General features: G+C 41.5%; 2 protein-coding genes across 6 annotated transcripts in view; both read left to right on the top strand.

Moving 5' to 3' along the window:
- SYNRG (synergin gamma) overlaps nt 1-6005 on the top strand; it is a 102336-nt gene extending 96331 nt beyond the window's left edge. For all 3 annotated transcript variants that reach the window (XM_075264248.1, XM_075264249.1, XM_075264250.1), the window contains exon 19: nt 1786-6005. In XM_075264248.1, the coding sequence (XP_075120349.1) occupies nt 1786-1917 (132 nt within the window). In that variant the 3' untranslated portion in view covers nt 1918-6005. The remainder of the gene's footprint in view (nt 1-1785) is intronic.
- Nucleotides 6006-19781: 13776 nt separating this feature from the next.
- The window catches only part of TADA2A (transcriptional adaptor 2A), a 47964-nt gene continuing 45672 nt past the window's right edge, over nt 19782-22073 (top strand). For 2 of the 3 annotated variants that reach the window (XM_075264312.1, XM_075264313.1), the window contains exon 1: nt 19905-20041. In XM_075264312.1, coding sequence (XP_075120413.1) covers nt 19948-20041 — 94 coding nt within the window. In that variant the 5' untranslated portion in view covers nt 19905-19947. The other variant, XM_075264314.1, reaches the window with a different exon arrangement.

Genomic DNA, 22073 nt, shown 5'->3' on the forward strand with positions numbered 1-22073 from the left:
GACATGAATCTGGGGGCAGATGAAGGGTGTATATGAAGCTAGGGGAGAGACGGAGGGGGACATATAATTTACGGGTGACTGTAGGAGGATTATACAGTGTGCGTGCAAATGGAAAATTAATGAGTGGGCGGAGTCAACATAACAGTGGGTGGGGCTAAATTTCCCACGGCGCGCAAAGCAAAAAATGGCAGGGGAGGGGGGGGGGGCCAGACACTTAGGCTGTATGGGGCCCCAAAATTCCTGATGGCGGCCCTGGGTATACGTGCACATTCAACTTTAGTAGTCACAATCACAAAAGGGTATATAGGTGGCAAAAGTATTAGATGAAAAAAGTCTGCAAAACAAGTAGTTCAAGATGAAAATAGTCCATCAATAGCAGCATATAGCCACTGATTCAAAAATGATCCATGTGTAAAAGCATATACTTACGGTAAATAGGCCAAACAATGGTTAATGCAAATTCAAAGTAGCACAAGTGCAATGATGTATAAGAAGCAGAGTTGCTCCAGAAACGCCCAAATAACGATGCATAATACAGGTATACTTGCTGTTCAGTATAAACGCATAGATTAAAGGGGTTGTCCAGACAAAAATGGGCAACCCTTTTAAATCAGCCAGAAGCAGTGAAAAAAATTCATACTCGCCTGTCCCTGATGCTCCGGTGTTTCCTCCCAGTGCGTTCCTTTCCTTCTGTTCAATGGGTCTTTTCCTCAGTTCCTCTGAAGCCACTGTTTGGACTCAGTGGTCACGTGTAGAGTGCAATGTCTCTACCTGTGATATCATGGGTCTCTTCCTGAGGCTGCTGATTGGCCTCAGCGGTCACGTGAGTAGGTGTCCGAACCAAGATGCGCTGGGAGGACACCAGATCATCGGGGACAGGTGAGTATGCTTTTAGTTGTGTTTTTTTGTTGTTTTTTTATTACTGCCCCTGGCTAATTTAAAAGTTAAAGGAGTTGTTCAATTTTGTCTAGACAACTTCTTTAATTAAATCAAAATTCCATGTGCAGTAACAAATAGAGAAGGTCCACGGGTGATGGTATATGGAGAAGAGATGCAGATATTTGCATTATATAAATTTTGCTTTGTTCATCGTATGGTAAAAATATCATTAATTTATTCTGTGGGTCAGTACAACTTTTCGTTTAAAAATAAATCAAATAAAAGCATTTATTTCTGTTGCCATATTCTGAACCCCATAACATTATTATTTTGACATCAAAGGAGCTGTGTGATGGGGTGTTTTCTTCTTCATGTAAAGTTTTCATTGGTGTCATTTTGGGTTTCAAGCAACTTTTTGATCATTTTGCATTCTGCAGGAATAAACAAAAATGGTGGTTTTGGAATTATTTTGTATTGGGTCATAATCGTCCAACCTTAGCTGGGGGGAGGGGGGGTAGTCTGATTGCTGGAGCCCCCATTGGCCAGGAGACCGAAAGGTCCCCTGAATCTTCGTGTGATAGTGGATAAGGGCACGTGTTTGTGGCCTAATCCCTTTCAATTTTATTAGCAACATGACACCATCAACTGTCTGGCAGCCATGTTATACAAGTAAAGCATCATTAGTCCTCCATTATTCCTAATTGAATAACCTCTGGGTGTATCCTAAGTATGTCATGAAACCTGGTTGCTAACTGAAGGCCAGGTGTTACAGGTTTTACAATTTTTTGGTAAAGACAAAAGGAAAAAAAAATCAGGTTTTCTTTATTATTCTTTTTCAAGAGTTCTTTATCTACGGATCTTCTTACTTTTTTCATTAAGGTTTTGCTTTGTGTTTTGTTTCCACAGGCCTTTAATTCGGAAACTGATCACTTTAAACTTTCCTATGGCGGCCACCAGTACCATGCAAGCTGTGCAAATTTCTGGATCAATTGCGTTGAACCTAAACCTCCAGGCCTTCTGCTGCCAGATTTATTGTAATTTGTGACTGTTTTAGGGATACCTGGCAAAGATATGACTCGACCATCTTGTCAGATCCATTCTTCATATAACTTAAAGTAACACTTAAATTTGACACAAAGTGAATGAAAGTCTTTGACATAGAGGCCTAATACAGAATTGCTGGTTTCATCATAGGCAAACATTCCTTTAATTTTTGAATTATACTTGTATTGTAAACATTTTAATGTGTTTTTATTTATTTGAAACTGTAAACTACTATTTGGTTGCTGCACTGTAGTAAAATTGTATTCCATGAAGTAATGATGTATGGAGCCTGTAGAAATGCAACATTTCTATATAAAAGTAAGAGGATTGAAGCGGATATGTCCAAAATTAGCTTTTAATCCCTTTTCTTTGGTCACTAAAGGACACGTCACCGGGTTTGATTCTGTATTGTATTTGCATTTTGTTCTGCATCTAAACTAAAAAAAAAAAAAAAAAAAAAAAAAAAGTAAACTCAAACAGGAATAGAGAAGATCTCAGTCCATATCGGACAGGGAAATATTAATAATAGCACCCTGGTGGCTGTCAGTCATGGTGAGAAAAGGAAGGAAAATGGTAAGATAAAGTATATAGTAGAACCTTACATTTCCTTTTAATCTTATCATTTATGGCAGTCTAATCTATCTCTTCCCACTCCAACAATATATTGCATTAAATTGCACAGCAAAGTAAGATTAGCAGGAAACTAAATTTTGTGCTGTTAACCTGTATTTATCATGTTGTGTTTTGTGTCCAAACAAACTTGATGTAATTTATTAAAACTGCTGTTTCATACACGGCACAATTATAAAGAAGTGCCCTAGAAACTAAAATCTACAATAGCTAGGACATACCGTAATAGTTTTATAAATGTGGAAGACTACTAAATGCCTGAAGAGATCACCCAAAAATATAAAGAGCGACACTTCAACTTCATATAAGAATAGAATGTATTCAACTATTGTGTAAAGCAACATGTCAACTTCAAAATGAATAAATGATTTGTATTTGAAGTTGGGGTGTCACTCTGCTTGTGTTTGCAGTGTTATCAATGTCATAATTAAACGCAGTGGGGAAAACTGCTGCATTTTATGGTATCAGCAAAATAAATAAGATTATATTTTATCTCATCCACACATTGCGAAAGGAAAAAAAAGTCTGTGGAAAAGCTGCATTTTAAAAAATGCTATTTTTAGTAGCGCAATTGCAAGCATTTGCTCGACATATTTAATAGGGTCAGAGAACAATTCAGCAAAATCACATTGAAAAATGCTGCAGAAAGAATGCAAGCATTTTTGCTACATTTTCTTTTTCTACAGCGTTTTGCTATATGGGGATGGGATTCACTAGAATCCCATCCACATTGCTGTGATTAAAGCGCTGCGTTTTTCCACAAGATTTATGCCACGTTGGTGCCACAGCCTTAAATTCCTGAAGTAGAAATTTCCTGCCAAAAATTTTCAGCGTTAAATTCCTCTGTGACTGAAGATAACATTACAACATTTTTTTAAATTTTCCCACAATTTGTTTGTTTGGATTGAGACTTTAAATCAGAACTTTTTCTTACCTTTTATTATGGATTTGCCAGTATTTCTGTAGTGAAAATGCAACAAGCTGCAATAACTGCCATGATAGTCTGGGGGAAAAATCTAAGAAAAATTCAGTGTTTTGTCATAGATAATGAACATGCTGTGTTTAAAAAAAAAACAAAAAACCTAAATAAATATGCACCATTTGTGCACTTTCTGATGCAGATTTTTCAATATGTGGATGAGATTTCATAAAATCTCATCCAGTGCACTGGAAATGTTTCCCAGCAGCAACAAATAAGTATTTCCGCTGTGTGTGTGCCCAGCCTTATGAAGTATTCTGGCCCTGGACTAAAATTAATTATCGGGAACATGTTCAACTAAGATACATAATGTCTTCAGGGGTTACAGTTCCTTTCCAAGGATGATATACCCAACCACCTGCATATATCTGTTGTGACAATGACTGGCTGCAGTGGCCACATGTGGGCAGGGAGACTATCACTGGAGCTTCATAATAGACAGGGAACTGGCTGGCACAGCATGACGCACGGATGAATGTGCTTTTGTCATTGTATTTTAACCCTTTCCTAGTTTTGGTCTAGGGACCAGAAACCGCCTTTAAAAATTGTATATATACTGTGGTGTCCAGTTGTGGGCACTTTTTGAAATTTACTTGTTTTGTATGTTTATAAAGAATGCAAATGTCTATATAAAAACTGAAAAAGACAGAATCTAAATATCTACAGAATGATAAGCATGCTGCAAGTACTGCAGTTATGAACAATTTGCACTGTAATATACAATACGTTACAATTACTGCATTTTATCTGATGGAAACTTCATTTCTACAAGGTTTTTCTAAATGATACCACAAATTTTCTGTCAGGATCAGGACAGGTGCTGCTTTTTTTTTTTTTTTTTTTTTTAGTAAGGTCAACAACCAAATGCCCACCAAGCGAACCACTGTCAGCATATTTTCACCTTGTACCATGAAGATGAATACTACTCGAATCTCACATATATTTGCCCCTCACTACCACATAAGCCCTTACTTTCATCACTTCAAACAACTTGCTTCCCACTAGGTCTTCTGTCCATTTCTGTGTGGTGTTCTTCTCATTTGAGCTACTGCTGTAGATGCACATTTGGCTTTTTTCCTTTATCTTCCCCTTAGACTGCCATCATTTGCCTGAAAGAAACGTTTGCTTAATGATCTTACAGCGAAACCACTACAAATGTTCCAACAAATGTTCAACTTCCCCAAATACTTGGAAAATTAACCAATGAAAGTCATTCAATACTAATGAAGTGATGAAAGTAGCTAATATATGCTTTTGTGGATGTGTGTTAGTAGTACAAACACATACCCACACTACACAAATCTCCCTCAGGCCCCATACTCAATCTAGTTTCTTCCAGCCAAACCAATTTTGGTTGCAAGCAACTTTAGTTCATGGTTGGCTGTATAGGACAAATGTTCATAGGTTTATTTACAAAGTTAAATTTGCTGAATGTTCAAACTCTGCCACATCAGCAATCTAAAATCTAATGTGTATGGACGGTTTAACCCCAGGACAGTTTTGAACATATCCTACTCTGGGTTTCAGAAAAGTACAATTACGATTTACCACAAGCATAAGATGTTCAGTGTTACTTAAATGGTTCTAAAGTCAAAGAAACTTAGACTTAAAATCTAACTAAGACTATGCCTGTATCCCCAGTAGATCCTGAGATGACACTGGTTGAAGTGGAGCTGTATATACTCACAGCTTTCACTTCAACCAGTGTGCAGGGGAACATATGCAGATGACAGTCAAAAGATATTGCCTCTAGAAGTTGATACCTCTGATTCTCCAAGTGGGTGGTAACCATTTGTTTTTCACTCAGTCAGAACTGGATGACGTATAACCTTCCAGGGACCATACCTATTGAATGTATGGACGGATTTTAAAAAGAAAAAACCCAGATTATTCAGCGGCACAGTGAGAATCGAGATGTATGCTATTTAGCATTTTCTACTTGGTGACAGGTCCTCTTTAACGCCACCTGATATATAAACATTTGCAGTTTCTTGATCATCTCATTTTCTATAAGCATGCAAATTTGTAAAACTTGGAAATTTCACTGTAGATGTACAAGTTCTTCACTCTAGGGGACTATAAATAACAGTATATACTGAGTTATAGTGTACTGGCTGACGAGTACTGTACAAGACACATCGATTTATCATTTAGGTGATTCCAGCTGTAGGGTGGAAACACATACTCAGTTTTTAGTTGTGTTTTTTTGTGTGTGTGTTTGTGGATTTAAGAGGACAACAAGTCCTTTCTTTATATTTCTCATTCTCTTTAAATCCACTCCTGGTTTTGGTTTAAAAATTTCTCACAGAAACTACTTGTGTGACTTCAACCTATAAGCATATTAAATCTTGTAGTTTGCCCTTCAGGTCAATATTGCACTTGTTATACTTATTGCTATTACCTTAACAGTTTGGTTTGTTTTAAATGTGAAAATGTATATATATGGTGAGGGTAAATAAAGGACTACACCATCTTTGTTGAATAGTATTTCCTCTTAAAAAAAAAAAAATTGTATGTGGCGGCTGTTTTTCTTTAACGACCATAGTGGATAAGTGGATATCGAATATAATTCCCATCATGAGCTCCCTACGTAAGGCTAGTCAGTGACTTACCACGATGTGCAACTGACATACTTACTCTATTTATATTAGTTGCATGACCACAGAAGATGAGTTCCAGATTTAGTACAGTACAATACATGTGAATAAGGTTAAAGAAGACCTTTCATGTCCTCGGGCACATGCAGTATTATATATGGGCTTAACCCATTATGTGCCCCTGCTGAAGAGCTCTTGGTGCCGTTCAGTGTCAGAACGGTGTTTCTGACAGTCTGTGAGGAACACCCCTCCTGACAGTAGAGTCCATAGTGCTGTACTGTCAGAGGGGACGTTCCTTATCACCCAGCGATACCACATGTGCCCAAGGACATGAAAGGTCCTCTTTAAGTAAAACAGATTTTTCCAGATTTCCTACACATTTCCTTTATTGTCACACACTAGGTGAAATCTGCAAAGTATAAATTGAGAGCAGCTATTATTCCCTGAGGAAAAAAATCTAATCCAGATGCTCTCAGAATATCACATATGTATAAGGGATCATTCACATAGCAGAAAAAGAAGAGGAATTCCTCCTCCATCATCTTCTGGCTAACCACTCTGCATTGAAACCTCTTCATGGCTATCTGCCTTTGAGTAGGCCCAGATGAATGGAGTGTTAATCTGTAAAACTGACCAAATAGTAAAATGTTAACCGGTCAGCCCATCTGATATAGCAGAGCCGAGTGTGCACATCTGATGTAGCAGAGCCGAGTGTGCACACTCTGCTCTGCTACATCTGATGTGCCGGTCAGCCCATCTGATATAGCAGAGCCAAGTGTGCACACTCGGCTCTGCTATATCAGATGGGCTGACCAGCACACGATGTAGTTGAGCAGAACTGGCTCAGCACTGCTAAGTCTCTGCATTCCCATAGGAATGCATTGGCCAGCCTTCGGCCAATCAGCGCTGGCTCTGCCGGAGGAGGCGGAGTCTAAGGTCGGACCTGAATGGAGACTGGTGTGGAGCGATCTTAGACTCCGCCTCCTCCAGCAGAGCCAGCGCTGATTGGTCGAATTCCGTACTCTGGCCAATGCATTCCTATGGGGAAAAGTTAGCTTGCGAAAATCGCAAGCTGACAGGGATTTCCATGAAATAAAGTGACTTTTATGCCCCCAGACATGCTTCCCCTGCTGTCCCAGTGTCATTCCAGGGTGTTGGTATCATTTCCTGGGGTGTCATAGTGGACTTGGCGACCCTCCAGACACGGATTTGGGTTTCCCCCTTAACGAGTATATGTTCCCCATAGACTATAATGGGGTTCAAAACCCGTTCGAACACTCGAACAGTGAGCGGCTGTTTGAATCGAATTTCGAACCTCGAACATTTTAGTGTTCGCTCATCTCTAGTGCTGAAGTCTCACTGACAGTTACAGAAATCGTTTGATTGCAGTGATTGCCTCAAAAGGTTGTGCAACAAAATATTAAGCTATTATTATTACTATTATTTTTTTAAAAAAAACAATGCTGAAGCATGGTTGAAAAGCAATATCTGACGTTCGTTTGTTAATTTTCATAGAATTTTTATTCATTATTACTTTTGTCAGATTCAAGTTATTTCTTTGACCATTGTGGGTTTTTCTTTCATTAAACGAAGGCTACCATCAATTTTGTCCACGTGTGTAATAGAACTAATGTTTTTTTTAAATGTAAAGGGTAGTCAGGGCCGGTGTCGGTACCTGGCAAACCTGGGCAAGGGGCCCAAGATCCTGAAGGGGTTCACTGGGCTGCCGACTGCGTTTTTTTTTTTGTTTTGTTTTTTTTTAACTAGTCAGGCCAGCGGTGGCTGTCCAGGGCCCAACCTGGTGCTGCCATTAATAAGTCTTTTAATTTTAACTAGACTGGTGTCTGCAGTCTAGTTTAAAGGCTTCCTGAAACTTGTAAACTGCAAGCCACATTAGGCCTGAGGTTTAAAAGAGAAAGAGAATGCAGACAAACGGCTGCTTCTCAAACGTCCTGCTGGATAACAGTGAGGAGGTTGCAGCTCCAGTCATCAGGATTGCAGGTAGGTGAGTGTAACTTTTTTTTTTTTTAATCTTAGTTGTGGGTATTTCAATAGTATAAGGGGTCGGTAGGAGGTCGAATTCGAACTATAAGTGAGGGGGCATTATGAATATCCGAGGGGGGAGGGAATAGAGAATTTACAAAATGACGGAGGTGCATTTCATGCCAAGTTTTTTTTTTTTTGGGGGGGGGGGGGGGGGGGAGATCACACAAGTGGGCAACAACTGGCCCCATCTGCCAACTAGATGTGGCAAACACGATATATTCCGTGGCAGTGCTAATGTTGAAATAGCCTTTTTAAGACACCAGAAGGGAACCTTTGGTTCCTCAAGACTGGATAACATATGGAGTCAAGGGGGTGGAAATGTGTGCGTATCAGGTGATAGGACAAATTCTAAGCATGGAGCCAATCATAGGGTGGGAGCGGAGAGAGGACCCCAATGAGGATTCGAGCCAAGGAGCCATTTGGAGTAGTATTAGATAGAACGCTTGATCAATGCAAATCTAAAGTATTAACCGGTTAAGGACCAGGCCCAAAAGTATGTTAAAGACCAGGCCTTTTTTTTCAAAACTGACATGTGTCACTTTAAATGGCAATAACTTTGAGACAGTTTAACTTACACAAATGATTTTGAGATTGTTTTTTTCGTAACACATTATACTTCATGTTAGTGGTAAATATTAATCAATATTTGTGTATTTATTTATAAAAAAACTAGGAAATTTGATGGAAATTTGGAAAAAATTGCAATTTTCAAAATGTGAAATTCTCTGCTTTTCAGGCAGATAGTCATACCACCCAAATACATGAATAAATATTATCTCCCATATCTCTGCTTTCTATCGGCATCATCTTTTGATGGTCTTTTAATTTATTTTGGACGTTACAAGGCTTACAAGTGTAACAGCGATTTTCTAGATTTGCAAGAAAATTCTCCAAACCAATTTTATAGGGACCGCTTCAGTTCTGTAAGGAATTATAAAGGCCTATATAATAGAAGCCCCCATAAATCACCCCATTTTCAAAACTACACCCCTCAAATTATTCAAAACAGCATTTGGGATGTTTGTTAACCCTTTAAGTTTTTCATAAGAATAAACATAATATGGAAGTGAAATTTAGACATTTCATTTTTTTTCATTAATACATTCATTTAGACCTAAAATTAACACATTCACAAAGGGTTAAAGGAGAAAATGCATCTCACATTTTGTTATGCAATTTCTCCCGTACACAGAAATACCCCACATGTGGGCGTAAACTGATTTTTGGGTACACAGCAGTGCATGGAAGGGAAGGAGCGACACTGGGTGTGTGAACAGCAGATTTTGCTGGAATAATTTTCAGGCACCATGCCTCATTTGCAGAGCCCCTAGAGTACCAAAACAATGGAAACCCTCCAAAAGTGACCCCATTTTAGAATCTACACCCCTCACAGAATTCATCAAGGGGTATAGTCAGCATTTAGACCCCACAGTTGTTCCACAGATTATAATAAGTTATAGCAAAACTTGGGGGCTAAAAATGCTGTCTGTACCCCTGGATAAATCCTTCAGGGGTGTAGTTTCCAAAATAGGGTCTCATATCAGGGGATTCCACTTTACTGGCGTTTCAGCTGTGCAAAAGTGTCATGGCATCCAAAAACCAAACCGTGTGCGCTCCAAAAACCCAATAACCCTTCTTCCCTTCTGTGTCTGGCTGTGCCCTAATATCAGTTTATTCCCACATATGACATTACGTCCGTTATCCCGGGTACACCAGTGTCATACATGTGTCATACATGTGTCATAAACATCAGTTTGGGCGCACAGCAGGGCGCAGAAGGGAAGGAGCGCGATGAGGCTTTTGGAGTACAGATTCAGATGTTTGGTATCTGGACGCCATGTCATGTTTGTAGAGCCTGTAAGGTACCAGAAAAGTGGATTCCCCAAAGGAGTGACCCCATTTTGAAAACTGCACCCCTCAAAGAATTTCTCAGGGGGTGTAGTGAGTATTAGTATCCGGACGTGACTGCACGGCGGATGGCGAAGAGGGAATATATAAGCGGTGCGGAGAACATTGCAGACACCAAATTCCCTACTATGTCCCCGTAGCTCCTATGATTGGGGGAGTCACTTTGGGGGTCACTTCTGGTGTCTGTTCCCTCATAAGCTGTAAATCTGGGGTGTCCACTGATATTCGCTCACACAGCTTATATATTCCCTTCCTGACGCCGCCAGTTGTATTCTAATAATTTGGCGATTATGGGGTTATTGTGTCTTCACATTGGTAGATGCTATATTTTCTTTATTCTTTTGGTGACGTGGCCATATAAGGGCTTGTTGTTTGCGGGATGTGATGTATTTTGTAATGACACCATTTTTGGGTGCCTACAACATACTGAATACATTTTATTAACTCTTTCTTGCTGGATTTAAAAAAAAAATAAAAAAAAATCAATCCTGGCATTGAGTTGTACCCTTTAAATTTTGCGCCATGCAGCGTACAGTATAAGTAACATGTAGCCTTTATTCTGTGGGTCAGTACGGTTACGGCGATACCTCATTTATAGTATTTTTTTATGCGATACTAATTCTGCAGAACAAAAACACATTTGGGGACATAAATCAGTGATTTTTGCATCGCCATCTTCTGAGAGGCGTAACATTTTTATTTTTCGGTTGACAGTGTTGGTTGAGGGCTTATTTTTTGCGGGACAACCTGCGCTTTTTATTGGTACTGTTGTGGGGTGCATATGATTTTTTGATCACTTTTTATAGCATATTTTGTAAGGTGATATGGTGAAAAATCATTACTTCCGGCGGGTTTTTTCCGTTTTTTTTTTTTTTCAGATGTACACCGTATACATTAAATATTATTTCAGTTTTATTGTACAGGTTGTTACGGATGCGGCGATACCAAATATGCATTGTTTTTATTAATTTTTAGTACTTTTTTTTATATAATTCATTTTGTATAGAGAAAAAGGGATTTTTGGGCTTTATAAGTTTATTACTTTTTTCATACACTTTATTTTTTTTAACTTTTTCATGTGTCCATTTAGGACACTTCAATCAGTTGATGCTTTGTTGAAAGCATCAACTGATTCTGTATAGTAGCTTGCAGGACACGAGCAGGACATGAGCCTGCTCGTGTCCTGTAAGCTGCAGAGGAAGTGAGACACATCGCTCACTTCCTCCATCGGTCGGCAGGATCAACCAGGTATGTGGGGCTCCGGTAGTCTGGGGTCACTGGCCAGACCCCAGACTACCTTCTACTGACATCGGCACCCCCCGATCTCGCCGCGGGGGGTGCCGATCAGCTTCAATCTGCGGCGGATCCCTTTCGATCGCGCCGTGATGTTTCACGGCAGGATCGAAAGGGTTAAATCGTTCAGTCGGAACTGAGTCCGACTGAACGTTGTTGAGGGGGTGGTTAGGTGTCAGTAACACCTAACCCCTGCCCTCCCCCCGCCCCACCCCCTGCCTAGTGAGTCTCTGAAGACCGGCCGTAAATTTACTATCGGCTGGTCTTAGAGACCAGGACTGCTGGCCGTAAATTTACGGCCAGCGGTCCTTAACCGGTTAAAGAATCATGTCTGCACCAATTTACTATTCGGGACAAATGGGCAGGAAAGTAATACAATTTAACATATGGGAGGGGTGGGAGTAGAGGGAGAGAATCCAACACATCATGTTCGTATGGAGTCCTACATGTCCTCCATGAACTGTCAGTTGACCCTGTCGAAAGCCTGCTGGATTTCTTAGTGCCATGGAGTGGAGATCTTTTTTTTAATCCCCAGAAGGACCATGTTGTAGTATCATGAAAGGCTGACGGAAGAATCAAGAGTGGAATCCAATACCAAATTTAGATCACCCGGAACTACCAGGAACTGCTCTGCAAAATCATCATGCGTCTCTAAGTAAGAACTCAGCCTTGCCCTGTGTTAGGGAAGTAGAGTGAAGCAAAAGTATACATCTGAGATGCAATATGTCCCTTCAACATAAGCAGTCAGCCCTCTCCATCAGTCCGAGTCTCCTGGTGTGAGAGATCAATCTACTGGACCCTCTGGATTTAGGTTCAGGTGAGGGGCTATGGTAAGCATGTGAAAACCAGGTGTTGGAAAGATTGAATGGTTTATGAGAAAAGAGCATGTAGTCACTTAAAGGGGTTGTCCCATCACAAGGATCCTATCTATACTGCTTGTTAATGTTGATGTAAGACTTTTCCTAAATACACTGCTTCAGCAAAACTGCTTTGTTTGCCCACTACCTTACTTTATTCAATTCATTGTTGACACAGCCCTTGACTTATCTGCTCAAAAGTCAAGTGATGTATCTGCCTGCTCTCAGGGGGAAGGGAGGAGGGGATAAGTGCACGGGGAGTGAGCCTGTGTATCTAGCTAATCCTGTGTCTACACCACATGACCTAGGTCCTGCACTCAGATAGAGGAGAGGAGCTGCTTTCATTTCTGAACGTATTCTGTTCTCCCAGTTATCAGGCTAGCTAATTCAATTGTGTTCATTATGGCAGAGGCAGGCAGTCTCTGTATGTAACACAGAATGGAGTTGCTCCTGCCTGTACTTCATAGTCCAATATTGTGCATATAGTGATTAAGGACCCTTGATAACATCACGGGCCCTTCAGCCGCCCCATAGGATCACGCTATGCGGTGGTCGGAGCTAAACGGCAGGTTGCATGTGAAACCTCGCCCACCAAATGATGTAAGAAACCAGGAAGAAAGAAGATTTTTACAGCAGTGAAGACTGGTGAGTATGCGACGTGGGAATACTCCTTTAAGTTTGAGTAGGTTGAAGAAAACATATTGCTTCTCAGGACTGTGCAGTCCTTTCACTTTGATTGATTTCACCACTAGCAAGAACTGTACACTGGGTATAATAAAGAATAGGGAGAGCAGGTATGAGTCCAGTAACAGTAAGTTGTTAGGGCCATACTAGATAAAAGAAGGGGTAACTATACAAAAATCAGTGGCATCGCATTGAAACCCTTAAAAGGTCAGGGAGGATTGAAGACTACTAAGAAGAACAGGGAGGTTAATGAGGAATAGGGGAGCAAAAAGCCACACAGATTGGGCCTTCTAAAGAAAGAAGTAGCAATGAGTTAGACTGAGTTGCAGAGCTGAGTACAGTGTAACAATAGACAGAAAAAAAGAGGGGAAGGGGCAACCAAGTAGAAATAGAACCTGCTGAAGTCCTTAATATGGTTTTGTATGTTTCAGCAAGTCCTGGTGAAGATTCTTTATAAATTATCGGAAATCTCTCCACGCAGTAGGACATCAGGAGCTGTCAAGCTCCGGTAGGAAGGCAGCAAAATAGGTCAGGCTGATGTAGTAGTGGTGTTGAGGGTTGTCTCTAAGATGTTGCGCTGGTGGAAAACTTTCTCGAACCGGAGCAGGATCTTCAGCTTCCCTTCTGAGGAATTTGGTGGGATAATTCCAGAGGTAACAGGGAGCATACCAACTGTGAAGACTAGCACCCAGAACTTGGACCAAAACAACACATCAGAGCTCAGGAGAAGGTGTTAATAAAATCAGTTGATTCCTGAAACTCCACCCACGGCCGCCAGAGGACATCAAACTTAGAGGAATCAGTGGTGCCTCTCACTATCAGCAGTTCCATTCTCTGCATGTTGAGATATTCCTGGAGCCACTCCAGTAATATGGGGGCAACAACGCTCTGAGTGCCTTGAGGGATTGACACAGTACTGTAGGTCACCCTTCGCTTTAGAAATTTTCCTTGGAATAATTGAGAGGAAAGCCATCTGGAGGAAAGGCAATAATTTTGACATATAGGTCAAACACAGAAGTCCAGAAGGGTCGTATGTCTGCACAGTCCCGCTATATATGGAAAATGAGACACCTCGGCACCACAGCACAAGCACCAATCAGACACACCAGGGTAAATCTTGTGAAGGAGGTCTGGACAGAGATACCAGCGAGTCATAATCTTGAAGTTTTTTTTTCCTTGGACATTGTACAGCAGAGGCAGCCTGTTAGGAACCTGATGCAACAATAAACTCAGTAAGACCCTGGGCAACTAGAATCCCCAAGCACTGAGGCAAAAACAGTCCTGAGTGTGCTATGCTCTCATAACCAGAGGGGAACCAGGTCCTGGAGTTTTTCGCCAGAGCTTCTGATGGTGGAGTTGGACTTGGTAAAAGTCCGGGGCCAATATCCGCAACAGTCCAGAGAGTGACGCACACCCAGATAACCCCAAGTAGGAGGACCCAGAAAAACCCAGACACTAACCTTAGAATGAAGTTCAGGAGAGCAAGACGATTTGGGGAAGCAGGCAGATTCCAAAGGAAACAGATTTGTGGTCAAACAACCCAAGTCGGTAACAGGAGATCATGTGGTAGTAGAAGGCAGAGGCAGAAGCGTAGTCAGGAGAGCCGGGTCATACACAGGAGGTAGCGGAGTAGCCAAATCAGGATCCAAAAAGGGAGGTCAGGAGAAAGCGAAAAGGTCATACACAGGAGCTCAGGAAGGTGTCAAATCAGGATCACGGAGGAGAGGTCTGTAAAGCAAGCTGGGTCATACACATGCACAGAGTCCAGGTAACAGGAAAAGGAGACAGGAGGAGCTCATCGCTAGGGGATCTGATGCCGCAGTAACACGAATAACCAACCTAAATAGCCTCAGGCTCGCTGCTGATCCCCCTGACCCTGGAAGTGCAGGTACTGGTGCCAGGGAGAAACTGGAATCTCTGCATACTCAAGCGGAGGCTTACGGCCTACCCCGCGCCAGAACCAGCTGCCAGCCCAGCGCTGGACACAGCCTGTGTGCAAATAAATTAGATTTGGACCAATCAGCAGGAGAAAGGCATGGGATGCCCGGAGTGGCAGAGGGATAATAAAAAACTGAGCATGATAAGACCACAATGCTGAACCGATCTGGGCAACAGGGGACCAGGAAAGCGTGTGGTGACTCAAGAGTAAGTAGTAAAGGCTTCCATTGGAGCCATGAGCTGGGGAGAGTGGTAGGTATAGTCTCGACCCTGGGATGTAAGATCCACCATATGTCTATGCGAAGAATGGATTCCAGCCTAAGCAATTGTGACGGAACAGCAGGGAAACGTGGGGCAGCAGAATCCACGGGTGGCCTTTCACTGAAATCCCCAAGTTTCCCCAGAAATGTCCTATAGTACACTATCTGCAGCTGATTTGAAAGATAGCACCTTTCCACCAATGCGCAATTTTAAAGCAAATCTACCCTTGGTATCAAGTATCGTGTCCAGTAACTAGTGTTGGAGAGATCTATGCAAGGCAATAAATAATGCCTTGTTTTTTCACAGATGGGTAGCACTGTGGAACCAAGAAGAGTAGTGTCTTTTACGGATGTCTGAGATGTGGTTCTCCCTGAAATAAGTCTCCTGCAAAATCAAGACATGAGAATGAGTTTTACGGAGCTGACACAGGATCTGGTTACGTTTCTGGGGAACATTAAGACCCCTTACATTAATAGGACAGAAGTTCATGGAAGCCATGTCACATAGGGGACAGGTAGGGTAGAGAGAGGGGAAACACATATGCTGTTTTGAATTAGATGAGGATAGTTTTTAAACTGTTTTATTTTATGTGGGTTTCAAATAAATACAGTCCTATGAAAAAGTTTGGGCACCCCTATTAATCTTAATCATTTTTAGTTCTAAATATTTTGGTGTTTGCAGCAGCCATTTCAGTTTGATATGTCTAATAACTGATGGACACAGTAATATTTCAGGATTGAAATGAGGTTTATTGTACTAACAGAAAATGTGCAATATGCATTAAACCAAAATTTGACCGGTGCAAAAGTATGGGCACCTCAACAGAAAAGTGACATTAATATTTAGTAGATCCTCCTTTTGCAAAGATAACAGCCTCTAGTCGCTTCCTGTAGCTTTTAATCAGTTCCTGGATCCTGGATAAAGGTATTTTGGACAAACAATTCAAGTTCAGTTAAGTTAGATGGTCGCCGAGCATGGACAGCCCGCTTCAAATCATCCCACAGATGTTCAATGATATTCAGGTCTGGGGACTGGGATGGCCATTCCAGAACATTGTAATTGTTCCTCTGCATGAATGCCTGAGGATTTGGAGCGGTGTTTTGGATCATTGTCTTGCTGAAATATCCATCCCCGGCGTAACTTCAACTTCGTCACTGATTCTTGAACATTATTCTCAAGAATCTGCTGATACTGAGTGGAATCCATGCGACTCTCAACTTTAACAAGATTCCCGATGCCGGCATTGGCCACACAGCCCCAAAGCATGATGGAACCTCCACCAAATTTTACAGTGGGTAGCATGTGTTTTTCTTGGAATGCTGTTTCTTTTTGGACGCCATGCATAACGCCTTTTTTTTATAACCAAACAACTCAATTTTTGTTTCCAAAATGAAGCTGCCTTGTCCAAATGTGCTTTTTCATACCTCAGGCAACTCTATTTGTGGCGTACGTGCAGAAACGGCTTCTTTCTCATCACTCTCCCATACAGCTTCTATTTGTGCAAAGTGCGCTGTATAGTTGACCAATGCACAGTGACACCATCTGCAGCAAGATGATGCTGCAGCTCTTTGGAGGTGGTCTGTGGATTGTCCTTGACTGTTCTCACCATTCTTCTTCTCTGCCTTTCTGATATTTTTCTTGGCCTGCCACTTCTGGGCTTAACAAGAACTGTCCCTGTGGTCTTCCATTTCCTTACTATGTTCCTCACAGTGGAAACTGACATGTTAAATCTCTGAGACAACTTTTTGTATCCTTCCCCTGAACAACTATGTTGAACAATCTTTGTTTTCAGATCATTTGAGAGTTGTTTTGAGTAGCCCATGATGCCACTCTTCAGAGGAGATTCAAATAGGAGATCAACTTGCAATTGGCCACCTTAAATACCTTTTCTTATGATTGGATACATCTGGCTATGAAGTTCAAAGCTCACTGAGGTTACAAAACCAATTTTGTGCTTCAGTAAGTCAGTAAAAAGTAGTTAGGGGAATTCAAATCAATAAAATGATAAGGGTGCCCATACTTTTGCACCGGTCAAATTTTGGTTTAATGCATATTGCACATTTTCTGTTAGTACAATAAACCTCATTTCAATCCTGAAATATTACTGTGTCCATCAGTTATTAGATATATCAAACTGAAATGGCTGTTGCAAACACCAAAATATTTAGAACAAAAAATGATTAAGATTAATAGGGGTGCCCAAACTTTTTCATAGGACTGTAGGTCTTTAAAATTTCCTGACGTGATCCCTAATAATTTGTTTTGGGATTTTTTCTTGTAAATTTGAAAAATTACTGTTAGACTTTTAAGCCTCCTAGCGTCCAAAATAAATTGACAGATGATTGAAGGGATTCTACAATTAAAAACCTTTTTTTTTCTCGTTGACACGACGGAATAGCCTTAAGAAAGGCTATTCTTCTCCTATCTTTAGATGTCTTCTCCGCCCCGCCATTCGGTTAAAATCCCGTTTTTCTTTTGTATGTAAATGAATTATCTTGTGGCACTGGGGGGCAGGTCCAAGCGCTCAAACAGCACTGAGGGTGTCCCCAATGCTGCGAGAGAACTCTCCAGCACCACCTCCATCTTCTTCAGGAACAGGGTCTTCTCACGTCTATTTCCAGGGGTTGGCTTCAAACTTCTAGGCCTCGGGCAAAGCCAACTCGGGCACATGCCTGCCGGCCACAAGAAAATGGCCACTTACACAGTAAGGCCCGAGGCCTAGAAGTTGGAAGCCAACCCCTGAAAGAAGACGCGTGTAGACCCCGTTCCTGAAGAAGATGGAGGCGGCGCTGGAGAGTTCTCTCGCAGCATTGGAGACGCCCCCCAGTGCTGTTTAAGCGATGAGCCTGCCCCCAGTGCTGTGAGAAAACTCATTTGCATACCGAAGAAAAACAGGATTTTAACCTAACGGCGGGGCGGAGAAGACATCTAAAGGTAGAAGAAGAATAGCCTTTCTTAAGGCTATTCCTATGTGTCAACGAGAAAAAAAAGGTTTTTAATGGAAGAATCCCTTTAAAAGATGATGCCAACATAAAATAGAGATATAATAATATTTATTAACTAATTTGGGTGATTTTGATTTTTTTTTAAGGGGTTAAGACATAAAATATAATATACTAGCCTCTGCCCGCGACTTCATCTGCAGGTTGTTGGCGTCGTTGATGCGCCTATATACTGCTGCTGAACTTGTTCCTCGCACTGTGCCTGTGATTGTTCCGGCATCTCAGCAGCTCGCTGGGATGCCATATAATGAGTTGGTGTCAATGATCCCAGTCAGCTCCGCTTGAAGAGAACTCTGTTGACTTCTGGCTACCTTCATAGCTCTCATTGTTTGCAACAAATTAGATTTTCTTTTTCCAGGCATGTTTAAAATTGGCAAACTGCCAATTTGGATTAAAGATATTTGCCCATGTCAGTTTGTCAGCACTGCCTGGAGCAGATCAGATAATATGCAAATGTATGTACACAATCCACTGAGGGTTAGCTGAGTGTTTGCACAGAAAGATAACAGCCCTGGCTTTATCAGAAGCTGAGATAAAGCTGCAGGCAGGAGCAGTGTAATATACTGTAGTATGTGAACATAAATTCATAACAGTTGTGAAGCCATTTACCGAGATAAAAAGTAGCCTATGTGTATGTGTTAATCGAGGTTACAATCTATCTACATGCCAAATTTCATTCAAATCTGTTCAGCTGTTTTTGCGTGATTGAGGAACAAACATCCAAACTTTCACATGTATAATGTAATAATTTAAATTAATTAATATATTAATTAAAAAATAATATTAATTAATTAATAGTAGGAAGTAGGATATAAATTTGGTATCCCTGGAACGATACCAATGCTTTGAATACAGGTGAGCTGTCATTTTGTGTGCACACCAAACTCCATAAAAACTAAGCCTGTAAATGCCATTTTCTCCAATTCCATCCCTTTCTGAATTTTTTTCTTGCTTCCCAGTACAGAATGTATAATGGTACATACAAATACAAAGTACAGTATGTCCTGTAAGAAGCACTTTTCTCTTCACATGTTTAATGCAGAAACCACACGGACCCCATTATAGTCTATGGGGTCCACAGGTTCCTTTAGGTACCTCTTTTCATGTGTATAGGTTTCCATTTGGGCGGGGGGACTCCCTAAACGCAGATGTGAAAAGGGCTTCACTTTTTTTAATGGCCCCATTAACTTGAATGGCAGAGATAAATAGAGTAAATAAAACAGTGCATGGCAGGCATGTCCATGGAAAACTAGTGGTTAGAATGAATGGTCCCATTGACTATACAAGGTACATGTACTGTCTGATTCCTTCACAGAATCAGAGATGGCATACATGGCTCATCCCATTGGCAGGAGTCTCTTCCTTGCCAAGAACACTTCCATGGTAGCTAAGATGCAGAATGGGGCCATATTCTCCCCGAGCTCTTACATACCAACCCTTTCAGATTCTTTGTATTGTATTTGTGTGTATGTGCCGTCTATATCGTACACAGCATTACACGCCTTACATGTAGTCTATGTCTGGAGATGCATTTTGCGTACATTCCACTAGAGCACACCGATTATCGCGATACCCGGGACTTCAGCCGTCTGCAGATCATCATCACAACTCCAGCCTCAGCCTAAGCTCCACGCTTTCGGCTATCTATTAGCCTTGCCTGGCTTTCCCATGGTCACCGGCTGATCTCCTGGCTGGTGATTGGCTTTCGTGTGCAGGAGGCGGGGCCAAGACCCAGGGACCAGCCAGTGTTCAACATGGACCGACTAGCTCCTTTCAGAGGTTTGTAGTGTTCCCCGGAGCCCGGGCTCGGTAAACGTGTACACTGCTGTATGTTACCGTCTTTAGGCCGGCTTTGTGTGAACAGGCCTCCTCTTCTAGAACACAACGCGCTACACGTTGGGGATATGTCCCGATATTACGAGGGTGAGCTTTCTTTGTGTAATGGAGGCAAGAGTCAGGGCGCCGCCTGCAGGCCAACCACAACACCTTGTCTGTCATGTATGCTCAGTTCAGATCTAGAGGCAAGTAGCTGTTGCCTATAGCAACCGAACAGCAGACAACTTTTCTCCTAGCCCTGTCTCCGGCGGTGGCGCCTCTGCTTTTACTTTACTAACATCAGATTTAGGTGAAGTGACACGTGTATTGTTCAGGGCCTAGAAGGAGATACCTTAGAGCAGGGGTAGGGAACCTTTGGCTCTCCAGCTGATGTGAAACTACAACTCCCATCATGCTCCATTCACTTCCATGGGAGTTCCCAGAACAGCAGAGCAAGTATGCATGCTGGGAGTTGTAGTTTTGCAAACAGCTGGAGAGCCGTACGTTCCCTGCCTTAGAGGGATATTGCAAGTGGATAAATGTTATCTTGTATTGAAAGCATCTCCAGCTTTGTATTATACTTTCTGTATCAAATTCTCACAGACTTCAAGACCTTTGTGTGCTGTTGTTCTGGGTGCTGCCTGGGGAGAAGTCTGTCTTGTTCATGTGATGGGCACCCAGATTTGTAGACTTGTTAGATCTACCATAAACATTGTAGCATTCCCCACCCCCCTATCATCAGACACCACCAGATGCTATGTGAAGGGTTTGTGGCTTCTTCACAATCTTTCCCAATAGAGCTCAATTCACATGAATAGTGCCAGCTGCGGCTCCTGCCCAGTGAGTGACTGGTGTGCCAAGCAGGGCTGTGGAGTCAGTAGGCAAAACTTTTTTGTACAACAGAAAAAAAGACACTGATTGAATTCCTAGTAACATGAAAATGTAATAAACTGCATGTAATTAATTGTGCAATACCAATAATACAATTAAAAATGTCAGAAATTTTTACACAGCACTGGTGTAAGGGCAAGTTCACACGGGCACAGAGGGGCGGATTATGGTGCCGAATCCATGTCATAATCCGCCCCCTCACAATGGTGGTGTATGGAGACCACTAGCGTTCTTTTTTCTTTCCGAAGCGGCATGTTGGCGCTAGCAGAAAAAAGAAGCAAGCAGCCCTTTCTTCAGGCGGATTCCGCATCTTGTTGAGCCGTGGTGTCCGCCTCACAGCAGCAACCTCCGGAGTCAGCCCATTCATTTGAGTCTACTCCGGAGGGGGAAGCCATGACAGTTGTGGAAGATGTATTTTGGCCCGAGAGCGACGTGACTCCCCACATCACTCTCTGTGCCAAAATCCACGCTTCCACTTCCTGTGTGAACGGGGCCTAAAGAAAATCTTAATGGGACTGAGACGCTATTTTGGGGAGGATCATTGATCCTCAGAACGAGATACGGAGCCAGCGACCCCGTTGCCATGGCAGCTGGGAGCCTATTGAAACTTTGTTTCAACATTTCTTCTATTACAGGCTGCTCTATGCAGCCTGTAATAGAAGTGCCAATATTTCGCAATGCATTAGCATTGTAATGCATTGCATTGGTATTCAAAAACCCTGGGGTTCAAGATTCATTGGGGTCTAATAATTACAGTATTAATACAAAACAAAAAAAAAAATTAAATGAAAAGAATTAAAAAATTTTAATCGTTCCCCCTTTTTCTTAGAATACATATAGATGCAAAAAAATAACTGTGAAACACATAGGTATCTATGTGTCCAAAAACACTCGAAAGATATTTTTCCTGTACGTTGAATGCTTTAGCGGGAAAAAATCTAAAGAACCGAACCACCATTTTTTTCCCGCTGTTTCACCTCTGATAAAAATTTTGAATAAAAAGTAATAAAAGCAATAGACATTCCCCAGAATGGTATAACTAAAAACTACATCTGGCCCTGTTAAAAAAAAAAAAAAAAAAAAAAAAAAAAGCAGCCCTAGTATCCCTGTACAGTGAAATATAAAAAAGGTACGGGTGTCAGACTATGTTGACTCTAAGTAATATAACTTGTTTGCAAAGTTTAAAACTATATAAATTTGGTATCCCTGGAATCGTGCCGACAAATCGAATACAGTTGACGTCATATTG

This window comes from Leptodactylus fuscus, chromosome 2, assembly GCF_031893055.1.
Source record: "Leptodactylus fuscus isolate aLepFus1 chromosome 2, aLepFus1.hap2, whole genome shotgun sequence".
NCBI lineage: Eukaryota > Metazoa > Chordata > Amphibia > Anura > Leptodactylidae > Leptodactylus > Leptodactylus fuscus.